Source organism: Manacus candei, unplaced genomic scaffold (assembly GCF_025592945.1).
Source record: "Manacus candei isolate 608988 ecotype Guabito, Panama unplaced genomic scaffold, ASM2559294v1 h1tg000023l, whole genome shotgun sequence".
Taxonomy (NCBI): Eukaryota; Metazoa; Chordata; class Aves; order Passeriformes; family Pipridae; genus Manacus; species Manacus candei.
In genome coordinates this window covers 20,561,012-20,576,495 of record NW_026138071.1, presented here as the reverse complement: position 1 = coordinate 20,576,495, position 15,484 = coordinate 20,561,012, and the positions used below count along the sequence as shown (strand labels likewise).

The window sequence follows — 15,484 nt, the reverse complement described above, 5'->3', positions numbered from 1 at the left end:
TATAACCAACAACTAGGCAGGGGAGAGCTTGCAACAGCCTCTGACAGACATCAATAAGCAGGATGTCCCCACGCACAAGCTGCTCTGACCATCTCTGCCTCTTTGGCACGACAGGCATGTTTGTGCCAAGGTAGGGAAGGCAACCTGGTCTGCACAGGCAGAGCTGGCATCCCAAATCAGACACAGCCATGCACAGAGTGACTTTTGCTGGCTTTAAACAGAGAGAAGAGGATGAGAGTTAGCTAGAGAGACAACCTGCAGGCCTGTGGGTACTGCTGGCAATCCTGCAACCAGAGCCTCAGCTGGCAAGGCAAGACTGAAAATGAGATGGAGACACCACAGAAACTTAGATTCTTCCAAAATAATTTCCCAAAAGCTAACTCACAGAAGTTTACGTACAGACTTATTTGAAGATAATTTACCGTTTCACAGAGCCCTGACAGGAGCAATTGTCTGATTTCTGTCCAGAACCATCAATGAAAAACCTGAAGATCAAAAGCACACTCAGCAGGATTTCAACTAACAGGCTTTCTCTGCAAGTGGCAAACAAACAGCTCTCAAGAAACCAAGTTACTTGGTGCAAGTATGAAGAATAAGCTGTGCAAAAATCTGCAGACAACAAGCAGGGAGAGCAGCAGCAGGAAGCACCCTGAATCTGCTGATTACTCAGAGGATAAGAGAGGTGGGTCCAGACAACAAATGCTGCTCAAAAAGCAGCCCAAAATAAAAAACTAACCAATACCTTCACCCTTTGAGAGCTTTGGCAAAGAGGAAAGGACACTCATGAGGAGGGGGGAATGGTAACTCAAACTCCAGGAAGGAATGAAGAGCTGCAGTAAGGAGGTCTCCTCAAACGGCACTGGAGGGGTACAGCAAGGGTTTCTGTGCCCTCTCATATACACACAGCCAGACTCAAGCTGTGTCAGTGCAACTCACACTTGACAGCCTCTGGCTGCTCACTTGTTGAAGCACTTGTCTTCTGCTCCTTCTGAACTCTAGCTTAATTGCAAAGGTTTTTATCATATACAACTCCACCCTCACATACTATAAAATACTAACACTTATCAAAATGAAAAAGGTACAACTAATGACTTGGATGGGGAACAATAAGCAGTAACTCTTAGAACTGGAGGAAAAAAATGGTTTTTCAGTCCCTAAACTAATTTGCATGCTTGCTGTAATCAACATTCACTGCAGAGATGGTAAAAAGAAAGAACTGCATAAACGTGTTAAGATTTAGAGCAAGTTTTGCAATATTTGTATGTGACAACTGAAATATTTAGAACATCTGAATGTTTACAAGTGCACAGACACATCACTGTGCACAAAGATTATCATCCTAAGAATTAATTTAAGTTTTGTGAATTATCTTAGCTTGTTTTCAGCTTGACATTTAGTCATTCAAAAGCGACCAGGTGCAGTTACAGAAAAAAAGTAAGGCTTGAAAGAAATTCATGTAGAAACAAATGATGGTAGAACACACTTCCTGTGCTTAAATGACTTATAGGTTTCTTGTGGCCCAACTGATGAGCTAGAAATTACCATCACTGGAAGCAAATTCAAGTAACCTACACTAATGCTAAACTCTTAAATAAAGATCTCCTGCCTAAGGAGAGAATGCAGCCAAAACTACTGATAATCTCTTAAGGATTAAGCATAGCCACACCTTAGCACCTTTCAGCTATATCAAAAAAGCAATAATTAACATCTGTCTGCCTTCAAAGCCTGTATGAGAAATGGTGTGATTAATTTCTCATGTGTCTGAGTGTTTCATGTGCTGTTAGATGCAGCTGGTAAGAGACCCTGAGAAGGGAAAAGAGGAGGAAACAGACTACTTAGAGAAACACGTGTTTAAACTCTCAGCATGGAGGTTCTCTAGTCATCTCCTACATGAGCTCTCATCACTGGTCAAGAAGGTCATGGATCCAGAAGAAAGCGTGTGCTACAGAAATCCCAACAACAGGCAGAGAGCTCTGGGTTGCAAAGTCAGCCTTCTCTGAACATCACAACTAAGACCCAAAACAAACCTCACAGTCAGTGCACAAAGGGGAACCCCCACTCCCAGCAGCCCAGGTCCCAGCTGCTGCAGGTGTATGTCGTGTGCAGTGTCCTACATCCTCCAGTTCTCACTGCAGGACACTGCAAGCACATGGACAGCTGTGGCCTCTGGGGTTTAAGGAAAAGGAAACAGTTTCCTGAATCGCTGCAAGTTATCGCTGTGACAGTTGCCCTCAATCCTGAAGAGCAGGAAGAAATGCAGGAGGAGCCTGCTCCCACAACCCCAGTGAGTCCGAGCACACACAGCAGTTGTTATAGGAATGCAAATCTTCCCAGGCACACCATTCTCCATCCCAGATTCACCTTTGTTTTGCTGGGGTCTGTCTATAAACACATGGGGCTGCTGCTATTGTGTCTCTCTTAGCTAAAGGTGGGCCATTCTGGGGACAGTACTCCTCAAACCTGATGTGGATGACAAGCCCAGCTTGGCCTGGTGCACAGAGAGCTGCTGAGGCAGGCTGTGCAGCCCCAGTGCCTTGGTGACACTGCTCGGGCTGCACGTTGGAAAGGCTCTGCCAGCAACAGCTCCAAGTACACAGAAACAGGCACTCAAACTTCTGCTCTCGGTTTAAGAGGAAGCACCACAGCCAGCTTCGAACGTATTCTCTCCCCCTCCTCCAGCTTCTCAGAAGTGAAAGAAACAGGTCTGGGAAAGAAACTGAAAGAAATAAAAAGAGGTCTAGTAGGATGAGTACAAGTAGACCAGCATATCCCTTTGTAAACAACAGGAGACACACATCAACGCAGAAAAACTATCAGCCTGCCTTATCGTGCCCCAGACCACAGCCTGATCACAAACAATGATGAGCATCAACCAAAATTTTGAGTGTCCCCAAAGCAGGCACACTGCAGGGGCATTAACAGCAGCTCTAAGGAGCCTCATCCCTGAGCTTTGAGGGTTCTCAGAGAAGGAGAACCCTGAGACAACAGCCTATAATTTTTCTACAGCATTACACACTTCATCAGGATGTGATCTACTTGACTTAAATCTATTTTGACTTCTACTGCTGAAGCAAAATCCTCACTGCAAGATTTCAGCAAAGGTTTAAAAACGCTAAAGGCAATAAACTCAAGGGGTTCATTAAGCATGTAAAAAGCACTGAAATGATACAATTTTGGTCCTTTGTAACACGTATTTTTAACATTAATGTTTGCTGTTTAGATTTGTAGCATGCACATCCTACCTGAATCTCCTTATTTTTGAGACTCAGTTTGTGCACCATGGGGTAGTGAAGTCTCCTGGTGTGAAACATTTTCTTTACCAGTCATAAGCAAATATCTCAAGATGTGGATATTCAAGGGACATGTCAGGAGACAGCCCATAAATACTGCCTTCTGTTACACACAAAAACACGTTATAGTCCAGTCCCACAGTATTGCTTTTACTTTAGAAGCAGCTTTACCATTTTCTCCTTTCAAAACTCTTTTCAATGTGCTATGCAGCGGCTTTGTGAGTGTGGAAGATTGTATTGGAAAAGCATAAATAGACTGTGAGGCTTGTGATCTCTAAGTACGGGTATTTGGAGTGGGGCTGGCTGAAGGCAGTCCTTCTGAACCCCACAGGAAGGGTCTAAGGCTCACAGGACACCCACGCTGCAGATCACAGGCACACCAAGTTAAATTAAAAATAGCAGATTAAAGCACGCAAAGTGTGTAACAGTTGGTAGAGTGTGTGGATAAATTAGGATGTGGGAGCCATAATATCAATTTACTAAATGTTTTTAAATGCTTTTAAGTACCAATGATTAGAAATACTTTTATACTCATTACAGCTGTCTGCCCATTGCTAAATTTAACACCATCCAAGGATTTAATACTACGGGTCTTCCTAGCAGCCTGTGAACAACGGCGACAACTAATCCGAAGAGGCACTTCCTAAGCAAAAAGGCGACAGGAAAAATAATTTCTACGCACGGCACGGCAATGGAACGAGGGAGAAACCCAAAGGAAGGATAAGCAGAGCCGACAGGCCTTTCGAAACGAGCCGCTTCCATCCCGCCCTGCCGACGGGAGATGCCAGGGTTTCACCGGGGCGGCAGCGGCAGCGCGGACGGGCGAGCGCCCGCGGCCGGGACCGGCTCCTGCTGCTGCTGCTGCGCCCCCGGGAGCTGCGCCCTGCCCGGCCCGAGCCCCGGCCCGCCGCGCACAGACACGGTCCGCCGGGAGCCGAAGGGCAGCGCACCGGCGGCGGCCCGGCGGGCGGGGGGAGCCGGCACCGCTCGGCGCCCCCAGGGAAGGAGGGACCCGCGGCCGCGGAGAAGGGCCGCCTCGGCCGCCCCGCACCGCCGCGGGGGCTGCGGCGGAGCCCGAGCCCGAGCCCGCCGCCCCGCTCCCGCCCGCCCCGCGGCGCCCACCTGGTCGGCGAGCTTGAGCACCGCCATCCTCCGCCGCGGCTCCCGCGCACATGCAGCTCCCGCGGCGGGCGGCGAGCGCGCCCCGACACCGGCGCTGCTGCGGCGGCGGCTCCGCTCGGCGGCGGGGCGGGGGCGCGGCGGCCGCCTCGGCTGGTCCGGCCCAGGAAGCAGGGGCGGGCGGGAGCCGCGCTCGGCCGCGCCGCCACCGCCGCCTGCCGCCGCCGCCGCCTTTGTTCGCGCCGCGGCCACTGCCGGAGCGGAGCGAGGGCCGCCCGCGGCTCTGGGCGCCCCCGCCCCGCAGGGCAGCGCGGGGGGCGGCGCCGCCGGACCGGGCGGGACCCGCCGCACGGACCCGCCCCGCGCCCCGGGCGGGGGTCCCCGGGGCACCTGCAGCACGCTGATAGCAGGGCCGACCCCCGGAGTCCCGTGTCCGCCGCAGGGCTTCACCTCTGAGGACCGAGCTCCTCAAGCCCGCTCTGGTTCCCGCCGCGCTGAGGGAAAGCGGGAAACGTGCTATCCCAAGCCGGTGTAGGAAAAGCCGAGGCCTCAACCTTTCCCTCTTTGTCATGTGTGCGTGCATATGCGTTTGTCAAATCCCATCAAACGCGCACAGCTGTTTGACAGGAGTCTTCTGGGGTTTTTTTTTACCTCTTTTTGGATTATACATTTTTAATAGCTGTCTTGAACGAATCTGGTAACTCCTGACAGTCCAAGTCTTTTCTCACTCAATATACATTATTTCACTTTTCAAGGACTAGCACACTAAATAAAAAGCACAGTTTAACACGCAAACAAACAAGTCACACAGTCCCTGCCTCATGCTGCAGAGGAAAATGAGCATCATCCAATGTTCCTGTTGAGTTGACCTGCAGGAAACCTCAGTTCCACCCTCAGATCTGGCTGTCCGTGTGACTAGAGCATGAGAGCAACACTGCACAGCCAAGCATATAAGGGGCAGGGGGAAAAGAAAAAAAAGCATGAAAGGGTAAATTTAAATTCTTTCTTACCCCTCAGAGTTGACAGGCTGAATCCCTGAAGCATGTGATTTGATTAAAATTGTTGGCACAATGCACAGCATCATCATCATCACAAACACACTGAACATAATGAGGGTAAGCACATTTTTTCCAAGGACATGTAAGTGAAGAGCAGAGGACTGAAGATTCCCTCTTTCCCGTTGCATTTCACATTGCAAAAAGGCCAGGTATTTCCCCACAAGCTAGATTCCGCAGTAAAGAGCTCCCATAGCCTGCAACACATCTAATAGGACAGTGATCTATGACTTTTCAACTCTTAATTAAAGAATGGGATGACTTTAAGTAGTTAAAAAAAAAAAAAAGAAAAAAAATGGAAGTGTCTTCTATGGAAGAAAATTAATCCAAGAAGGAAACAGATGTTGGTTTCAGACTTCTGAGGCATCATTATAAATGGGAATTGAAAATAATATACAAGTTACAACACATTTTGACTTCAACTATTTTCAAGGGGTCTTAACAGAAAAAAATAGTGTTAATTTATATCAGTCTTTTAAAGGGGAAAAAAAAGCAGCGAGACAATTCGGTACCTGTTAAGAATGTGGCACGAACTGTGGCAGTTTTTCTGTTTAATATCTTCACTTCTTACGGTCTTCATCATGCCATGACACCTTGATGCATTCTGCTTGCATCAGCAAATTTGCTCTGTGTCAAACCACGCACTGAGAAGGGCAGTTGGCAGCTCTGTGCCAGGGACAGGAGCCTTTCTGTGTCACGTTGATTCAGACCAGAAATTCTGGTTTGACAGTCCGCTCCCACGCTCTGCTGACACACACTCACCACACACAGGTCAGACATAAGCAGAAGTGACCTTCCAGCTGAGGGCAAGCGAAAAAAGGAAGAGGGAAAATGGAGGGAACTTTCAGCACTAACAAGGAGAGGTATGTTTTGTTGTTTTCCACCATAAAGGCCTATTTCCAAGTTCCTACCATTCACCACAGCCTTCTCCCTGCAGTTACACTTGGTGGATACATAAGGAAAATGATTTTTCAGATTTGTTTCTGTGCTCCCCTCACTTTCCAAACTAAGAGTCTAGTACAAATCCTTGTACCTTCTTTGAGACCTCCAACAATCTCCTGTCAGGGAGCTAAACCATCTGAGTAGAGATCTGCTGATGCAGCAGGAGCCCAGTTCCTTGGGAGTCAATAACTGGGCTAGATGAGAGCTAGTGTTAAAATATTTTTCTCCAGTTTTTCTGTTCCCAACAAGCAGTCTCATGCCAGCTCCTCTTTCCCAGGCCCCACAGGATGATGGTGGGGAAGACCAATCACCCACAATGCCACTCCTTGGGAAGGTCCCCCAGGGGCATTCAGGACAGTAGAAAGGGTTTGCATCCCATTTAACAGGGCAGCACTCAGTTTAGAGAGGTCCTCACAATTTTATTTGCACTATCTGTTTAAAGTGTCATTTGCATGAACTGCCTAGACCAGCCACAGTGCTGCAGTGATTACCCTCACAGTAAAGGAGTCCAAGATTTCTCTGAAAGTACAGTGTCTTCCCCTCCTGTTCACAAAATGGCACAAACCACTGTGTTCCAGGCTTCTGACTTAGCATGCACAATCAACAATAGGTTTTCTGAGCTATTTTACTCAACAACTTCTTAGCCCTGGCTGGTACGTAACAGTAATTCTATAGCACATTTTCATGTGAAATGATGCCATATGCTCAGCTGCCTTTTTTGGGAAAGAAGAGTCACAAAGCCACTGGCTAACTTTTCAAGTAATGGTCATACCTGCAACTCTTAAACCTGTAGCACTATGTTGACTTTCTGTACTGAGATATGAACAAGTATCATCAAAACAGGTGTGCAGCATCCTTAATGAGAGTACACTTGAGCTTGACAGATATTGTCATCTTGAATTAAAGTTGTATTTGGAAAGGAAAAAGCCCCAGGGCTATAGTGGGCCTATGACAGTGGAGTGGAAAAAAACTCTCTAAGAATGGCTGGTGCATTTGTTTCTTGATCTCTGTCCAACCCTAAAAGGATTCTGTGCGTCCAGTTGAACTCTTCCGTGAAACACAACCCCGTATTACATATTTTAAAAAGCATAATAGGAACATGAAGATTGAACTTCAGCACTTAAGCAATTTCTAGCCAACAGCAAGGAAGAACAGAACTGCCCCAAATATTCCGCAGTTGCCCACACTTAGGTTTTGTGATCTTCTGGCCACAACACAGTAAGGTTCTGCAGTATACTGACCCAATATCACAGGCCTCTGCTTTTTTTATTTCTTTACTTTTTTATTTTGTCCCCAGCAAAACCCAAGTTCCCCCAGTTTCATCTGAAACTGGATGAACGCCATTTGCTATTAGCAGCCCTAAACACATGAGACACTTCCTCATTTAGATTTTGTGCCAGGAAAGCCTCAGAATTCTTATACCCACTTGGGCTCAACAAAACTCCCAGACACATTTAGATTTAAGCATGTGACTTCAACAGAACTTCATCATTATCACAAACGATCTGCCCTTGGTTAAGATCTCACATGTCACTTCCTTGTGGGGTGATGGTACAAGTCTTGTTTTGAGTACTGCCTTAGGACTTGAGAGACTCACTATAAATTCTCTCTCGTGCCACAGTGTTCCTGCATGGTCTTTGTTCCTCATGGTGCTTGGCTTGCTGCTTGTACAAGGAAATTCTCCCACCTTGTGAGGTGAGCACTCTGACGCAGCAGGAAAGGGATCTCAGGCCACTGGCTACTGCTCTGAGTGTTACTTTGCCACCACAGACTCAGTGTTAGTCTTCCCATGCAGCATCAGGAAAAGAGTATTTGGGAGCTGCACCATAGCAAAAGAAAGTAATCTCATTGAACAAACCAATTTCACAGCATCACCAAATATGCTGAGTTGGAAAGGACCAACAAGGATCATCAGGTCCAACTCTTAGCACTGCACAGGACACACCAAGAGTCACATCATGTGCCTGAGAGCATTGTCCAAGTGCTCCTTGACTCTGTCAGGCTTGGTGCTGTGACCACTTCCCTGGGGAGCCTGTTCCAGTGCCCAACCACCCTCTGGGTGAAGAACCTTTTCCTAATATCTAACTTAAACCTGTACTTACAAGCTACAGAGAACTGGGACGTGGGTGGGAAGCGGGTGAGCAGCCTACTCACAAGAGCAAGGTCAGGAGTTCTCCCTGCACCGCTGTTCCTCCTGCAGCAATACAAATGTGTCTGCAAATTATCTGCCCTTCTGCATCTCAGACAGACAGATCTCTGCATTAGTCTGATGTTTCCGCAGCCTAACAGGATGTGGTCACTTTAAGGCAGCCAAAAGTCTGCACTGCCACCCTCCTCCCTACTCCTGCTCTGCCTGCACAGCTGAGCAGCAGAGGCAGGGGGTGGGCTCAGCTCTGGTTTGCGCTCCAAAGTCAGGTCTGCTGCTGTATTTAAGCAGGATGATCACTCACAGATGGAGGGTTCAATTGTTCCTAGACATGTGTTTGGCTCCTGTCTCATGAAGAAAGCTAAAGTAAACAGAGTCGGCATATTCCTTAGCAGTGTTTATTTGCCACTGTGGAGCACAGATGACTGAACTGATCAGAAGATACATTTGTTATCTCTAAACATTTCTAAAGATTTCGGGTACCTGGCATGGCTCTGGTCTCTACCTGCTGCCTATTGTCCAACAGCAGCACATGAACATTCTGCTTCATGCTCTTCCCCCTTGGGGGAGTCAGATTGGAGTGATGGATAAGCATCACTGTGAGACTGCAGTGGGGGACACAAGCACAAACATACAGAGCTGTGTGAATTTGAAACCAAAGGGAGACTGGTGAGTGAAACACCAGAGATGGTAACTAATTATTGCTGTCACAGTGCTCCTGCACTGCACAGGGTTACTGGGGGGGGGGGGGAAGTCATCTTAGAAGATGCTTCAAGCTGCCTGTCATTGCCCTCTCAAAGTCTTCTCCCATCTGTTTTAGTACAATTTTTTTTCCACAAGGTAAAATTAATTTTTCCCAAGGGTGATTTTTTTTATCTCATTAGGCTATTTTTCTTTCTAGATCTACTTGTTTAATATTTACATGGGACATGGGGGCAGGGGGAATCAAGTGAATCAATCCACTGATAAGGGCAAAGTAGGGCAAAGAGGAGACTTTAGAAGCACCTCCTCTTACCCAGACACAGGCCTTCTCTCATTTCAAATACTTTTAAATTATAATTCTGCAGCCATGTAGTCAAATGCACAGAGAGGCTTACACATATGATACTGGAAATTGTGAATTTAAAGCTGGAATTAGAATTGTTGCAGCCTTCTGCTGTGCTAACCAAAAAGGAATAAAAACTCCCTTATATATTAAGGTGTTGTTATAGTTGGTCTTAGCTAGCACATCTCTTGCAGATGTCTATGTAATGAGTAGTGGGTATTGAAAACAGGGGAGGAATTAAGGCAGATGACAACTAAACAGGCTAAACGGGGTCAACTCCTTTCTGGTTACACCAGTCTAGAAATGCAACTCTGTAAAAGAGAAAGATTTCACTGACAGTGGAAAGCACCAGTCTCACTTCAGTTCTTAAAGCAACGCATTAGTGGCCTGTGCAACTGCATATCCATCTTTACAATCCCTGACAAGAGACTGCGACAAAATTTTCAGCAATTTGTCACATAGCCCACTGCACAAATCCAAGTAAGTCAGTAGAAAGACATGTTGATTTCCAGGGGCTTTGCACAAGGCTTCACATGATGCAAGGGGACAGGACAAGGGGAAGAAAAACCCTGTGCTTTTTGCTGCCTTGTGTCACATAAAGAGGTCCAGAGAGATCTGTGTTATTTTGCTGTTTGGGGGTTTTACTTTTATCTCCAGTCCTTCTTTCCTGGGAAACACTAGGTTATATGATTCTCTTTTAAGCTTTCCAACACAACAAAAAATAACCCACAAAATATAAAAACAACCAGAAAACTCCAATGCACAACAAAAACCCCAACACATTAGACAGGTCATCACAGCAGGGAGCTGCTGGCTTGGCTATGGAGTCTGGACTCTGTACCAAAATAGAGAGTCTATACCAACTCATGCTATGGTACAGGAAAAAAGGAGGAAAACTAACTGAGAGGGAAAAAAGGATGAGCAAAACCAGATTAGTAAGAGGAAAGTTGAGTATTTAAATTTTCTATTCTCGGCCCTATTCCATTTATGGGTATATAAAATATCTTAAATCTTCTGTGCCATTAATCTTCTTGGGGAAACATGGAGAGAAAGCAGAAGACATAAAAAAGTATGCTTAGGGCTTCTTTGTCCACAGTGTAAGTACACAGGAGTTTAAAGTATTCCAATCCTACCCCCACTGCATGCCCCCAGCTCAGGACAACAGTTTTTGGTCTTTAAATGCAGTAACTTCTGGTGCTCATGGTCTGAAGCGATTCACTTGCTTTGAACTATTCTTTTTTAAATCTAAATCCTCATTTTCCACTGACTTGAATCTTCAAGTATGCCTGACTTTAAAGAATTCAGCAAATGGTGTCCAGGGGGGAGGATTCCTGTTACATTGAAACATCCCGTGTACCCCCGTGAGTGCAACATCAGGTAACTGTATAAATTGTATTTATCTAATGAGTCACACTCGTTAGAAAGATATAATTTAAAGTTCAAATGGACAGTACACCAACCTCTCTTTACACACTCACTTTACCTAAATAACCCACTGCAATTAGTTATTTATAATCCATACTTTTGAAGTATCTTTTTTACTTTCATCTTCAAGATTAAATTCATTGAACTGTCGCACTAATATAAAATGACAAGTTTTATTCTCAGTTGCATCGGGAAATCATCATTATTTTAATAAAAGAAGATTTCATGTCCTTGGTCTATTCACTTCACAGTACCTGCATAACCTTAATTTCTTTTTGTTATTAGGGATAGCCAATGGGACACCAATGGAGGCATGCAAGCAATGTTGAAATCTATCAGCTGAAACAGAATAATTTTAGAAAGAAACCACTGTTCTCCAAAGTCACAGTCTTGAAAGTGAGGAGCATTGCACAAGCTAAATTAGATAAGAATCCATATTAATCCCTTCTCAGTGCGCAGAGAGGAAGAAAGCACCTATGCCTGAGCCTCTGCCAGGACCTAAAGAGTCCAACACCAGCTCTTAAAACCCAGGTAAGATTTGGGAATGATAGCAAATTCCTTCCCCAAACCCAACTATATTTTTTACAGGGCCCACAAGTGAGTAAAAGATTTCATTATCAGGTCACACAAAGAATGAAAACCCATTCCTGAAGCTGCACTTAATTAGAAGGAGTGTGGAAGCACACAGCAACTAATGTGGGGTTGCCAGCAAGGAGGGAGCAGTACTATGGTAGTTTTCTCTGATGTTAAGGTTTAACTCATAATCCAAAGGGAGGAGCTTTTTCCCTTCCATCAGAGAAGTTATGTGCCTAGGAGCTCTGTGGGGAGAATGATGTGACAGAGGGTATCAGTAATGTTATTTTTGGAGGAATGCTGGAAGTCTGGATTAAGTTCAGATCTGCTGGATGCAAGCTAATGGAAACAAACCAGCCCAACAGCCTGTAGTCCATCTTGCTTTATGGTTAAATATAAAACATACTATATAGCACTACACATGCCCTTACAAGGGAACACTAGACTAGAACTTTGCAGAATGAAGATCTGTGAAGTAAACCAATTTAATTATCTGAATACACTAAAATAGAGATGAGAATTTATTATTAGTTTCCAGGAGAACAAAGAGTACATATACCATGGTATCAGCTCACCACAAGCGAGTTGGATCATTACAGGCCCTGCTGAAAATGATCTATGTCCAAATTCTTTCTAGAAGAGAAATCAAACCCAGTCATTATATACACTTTTGCTGTATTAATACTTGGAAACAGCAGAGAGCTAATATTCATGGTCACAGGGCACAGCCTGGAAGCTTGTCAGCAGACTGAAGGGGGTGATGGGGCTCAGCTCCATGTGTGTACAAAAGACAGAAAGCCAGCAGAATAGCAGCACAGCTCTGAAAATAAGCAGGAACACCAAGCTCTTTGGGGCACAGGACCAGTGGGAGGGGCAGACTTGGAAAGGAGTTTGTTTTGCATTCAGAAACAAAACTCTCTATGCTCTCTTGCAAATTTAGAACAAGATAATGTGTCATAGCTGATTCACAGGAGTTTCTTGTTCTTCTATCAGAAAATAATTCTGCCAGCTCCAAATTTCATCCTGCCACTCGTGCAAACAAAGTAAATAGTGTTTTGCTTTTAATGTTTCTAGTGCCTGGTCCAACTGCAGTTTGCATCCCAATACTTGGCCAGCTGTATTAGCCCCAACACAGGTTGAGGAGGACAAAGTTCCTCCCCTTTAGAGCACAAACCTTTGGAACCTGAGGAATGAAGGAAATACAGCAACACAGTTAACTTAGTTTAGTTTTACTAAATTTTACCTTATACGCTTTCTAACTGCTACAGGGACTTGCATTTACTGACCGAGTTCATTCTGAAGGGGGTGGTGGTGGTTCTTCAGATTACACACTTTGAGATGTCTTATTCCCCATGCTCGCTACTTCCCAGCTAAAAACTAGGATTTGACTTTTCACAATGGTTAATGCTGTAAGCCTGAAGGGAGGAAAAAATCCATTTTTCTTTCTGTGCTTCAGTTAAAGAAGGAAATAAGTAACATGAGCCATGAAAGGACTTTGATCCAGAACTAGGGAATGTAAATGCTTTACAGATGCCAAATAAGGATGTTTCCAAAGAAAAAGAAAACAAAGAATTCTCTACCCCAACTCCTTTTCATTTCCAAACAAGGTAATGGAAGGAGAAATTTGTAAGGTTTTGATGGAAGTTCCATTTCTCCAAGAGGTTGTTCTGGTTTTAATAATCACACACACTCATCAGAAGAAACAACTGATTGTTCTGACAGGGGCTTACTGTGCTCCCGTGAGGGGGAAAAATAATTTTTCTAGATCATGAGTGTCTCTTAAAGCCTTATCACAACTGGAGAGGAACAGAGTAGAGAGGCAGGAATCCATCCTTAACTGCCATGACACGGGTGGAATTATGATGACCTGCCTGCTGGCCGTACTGCCTGCACTCTGCATCTGTGGGAAGCCCCCAGCAGCACTGACGCTGGCAAAGCCCTCGCAGAAAGTGCCACAAATAGGAAGATCTGGTGGTTGATTGGCTTTATTTGTACTGAGTTTCTGCATAGCCCATAACCTTGCTCTGACTTAAAAACATCAACATCAGTTCATCTTGCACATTCTTTACCAAAACCCTACCTCTGCAGGTAAGAACTGCTGAAAGTCATCAACAAATGAAAGAGATCTGGGATTTCCAACTAGACCCTACTTTCCCTCTAAGAAATGAGGATTTCGCCCTCTATTTATGTGAGTTGGAACAAGGTATCTGAGAGGAAAGTCATGAATCCAAGATTGAGTACCTCTGCTGCAGCCTATTTGATTCCCTTTTAAATGGATTTGTCTTTCACTGTAGAAGACTTTCAGAGCTCATACAAGGTGAATATGTTCTATATGTTTAAAAAAAATAATGCAAGGTACCTTTTATGTAAGCAGAATACAACAGATAAAGTTCTTTTGGCATTGTATATTCTTAAACATGTGCTTTGCACAATATTGTGACTTAGCAATGTATGGAATAAATAATGCTCAGCACAAGTGCCTGGTCCCCAGATAAAAATCTATGGATTCAACCCATATGGATGGGCCCTGCACTTGCATGAAGCCTCGAGCACATTTGTAAAATTCTGCATGAGTGCAGATGTCTTCCCTGATCCTCTTGCAAGATCAGAAGATTGGGTCAATGGCTGTGCTCCAGATAATGTCACTATCAACATTTCCAGACATAATCACAGATACAGCTACAAGACTAAAGCAGGTCAGAAATGAGCTTCTAAGCTTATGGTACAGCTGCCTTTTCCCCCTCTAATTCCCTAAATCCCAGAGGACAGTGAGAATGAAAAAACACCTTGTTGGTAGAAAAACAGTGCCATAAAGCAGCCAGTGTTCAGGTATGGGAGATGAACGGTGGAGTTCAAAAATGTCAAACTACATCTCTGGGGAACGGCAGGGTGAGAGTTCATTCTGGTTCTTTCTCAAAGCAGAACTGTGTGAATGTATCAGGATATAACTTTTTTGATTTATACTTCACATTAAGAACAAATTTATGCTTGTATACTAGTACTAATGATTCAATAGTGCATTAACATCATAACTCTGCTGTCCAGCCACGGCAGAATTAGTGACTACTTACAATAAATAATGTTACAAATCATACTCCTATCACACAGCACTTCCTGGCAGGTTTTGCAGTTCCTTTAGCACAGGAAACATGTTTCAGTACAGCATTTCAGTGATTCCATGACTTTTTGTGTTGACTACACAGGAAACTAATTTTCCAAACCGTATGCTATGGATTCAAACCCACTGCTGTGGAAGTGGGGAGGAGAACACAGTCAGGGGGGCAGGAAAAGGTACTTCTGTATTACCAGGACACTCCCCACTAACAGCAACATCTTGAACCAGTATGCCAAGTAGGGCAGACTGCCTTTAATCACCATGGTCTGTAATTCAGTGTGAGACTGCTTCCTAAGTCCCCCACGTCACACTGTTGATTTGCCAGCAGCTTAAGATAGCTGACAGCAGGCTGTACTCTCCCTTTCCAGCATCAGGACAGATGGCCTGAGTTCACTCCAGCAATTCAGCTTGGCTTCTATGAAAAAGGAAACACTAAGAAGCATCCTTATCACAGCAATGAGACACAGCCAAGCCCTGGAAAGGGAAGGGAACCTGCCTCCTGAAGGATGGAAAGCATTGTTCTGCCATAGTGAACAGGACCAGCTGGGCTCTCAGAGGCTTTCTCCAGGCAGACTGCTGGGAAGAACTCACACTCTAAACATGCCTTGCAATAATTTACCCCAGATAGAAGTAAGTGGTTAAATTTTCAACAGCTACTAATTTTAGGTATTTCTTAGACTGTTGGAATACGAGACAATAAAACAGATCAACCTGCTTCAATATCTCTGGAAGGAATAGGAGGGGACTGCAAGCATGGCTGGCCCAGCATCCCTG

At 45.0% G+C, this 15,484-nt stretch overlaps 1 protein-coding gene across 13 annotated transcripts in view; it reads right to left on the bottom strand.

Annotated features, from left to right (window-relative positions):
* The window catches only part of ANKRD44 (ankyrin repeat domain 44), a 136,990-nt gene extending 132,433 nt beyond the window's left edge, over positions 1–4,557 (bottom strand). For all 13 annotated transcript variants that reach the window (XM_051788016.1, XM_051788020.1, XM_051788024.1 and 10 more), the window contains exon 1: positions 4,413–4,557. In XM_051788016.1, coding sequence (XP_051643976.1) covers positions 4,413–4,439 — 27 coding nt within the window. In that variant the 5' untranslated portion in view covers positions 4,440–4,557. The remainder of the gene's footprint in view (positions 1–4,412) is intronic.
* Positions 4,558–15,484: the final 10,927 nt, after the last annotated feature.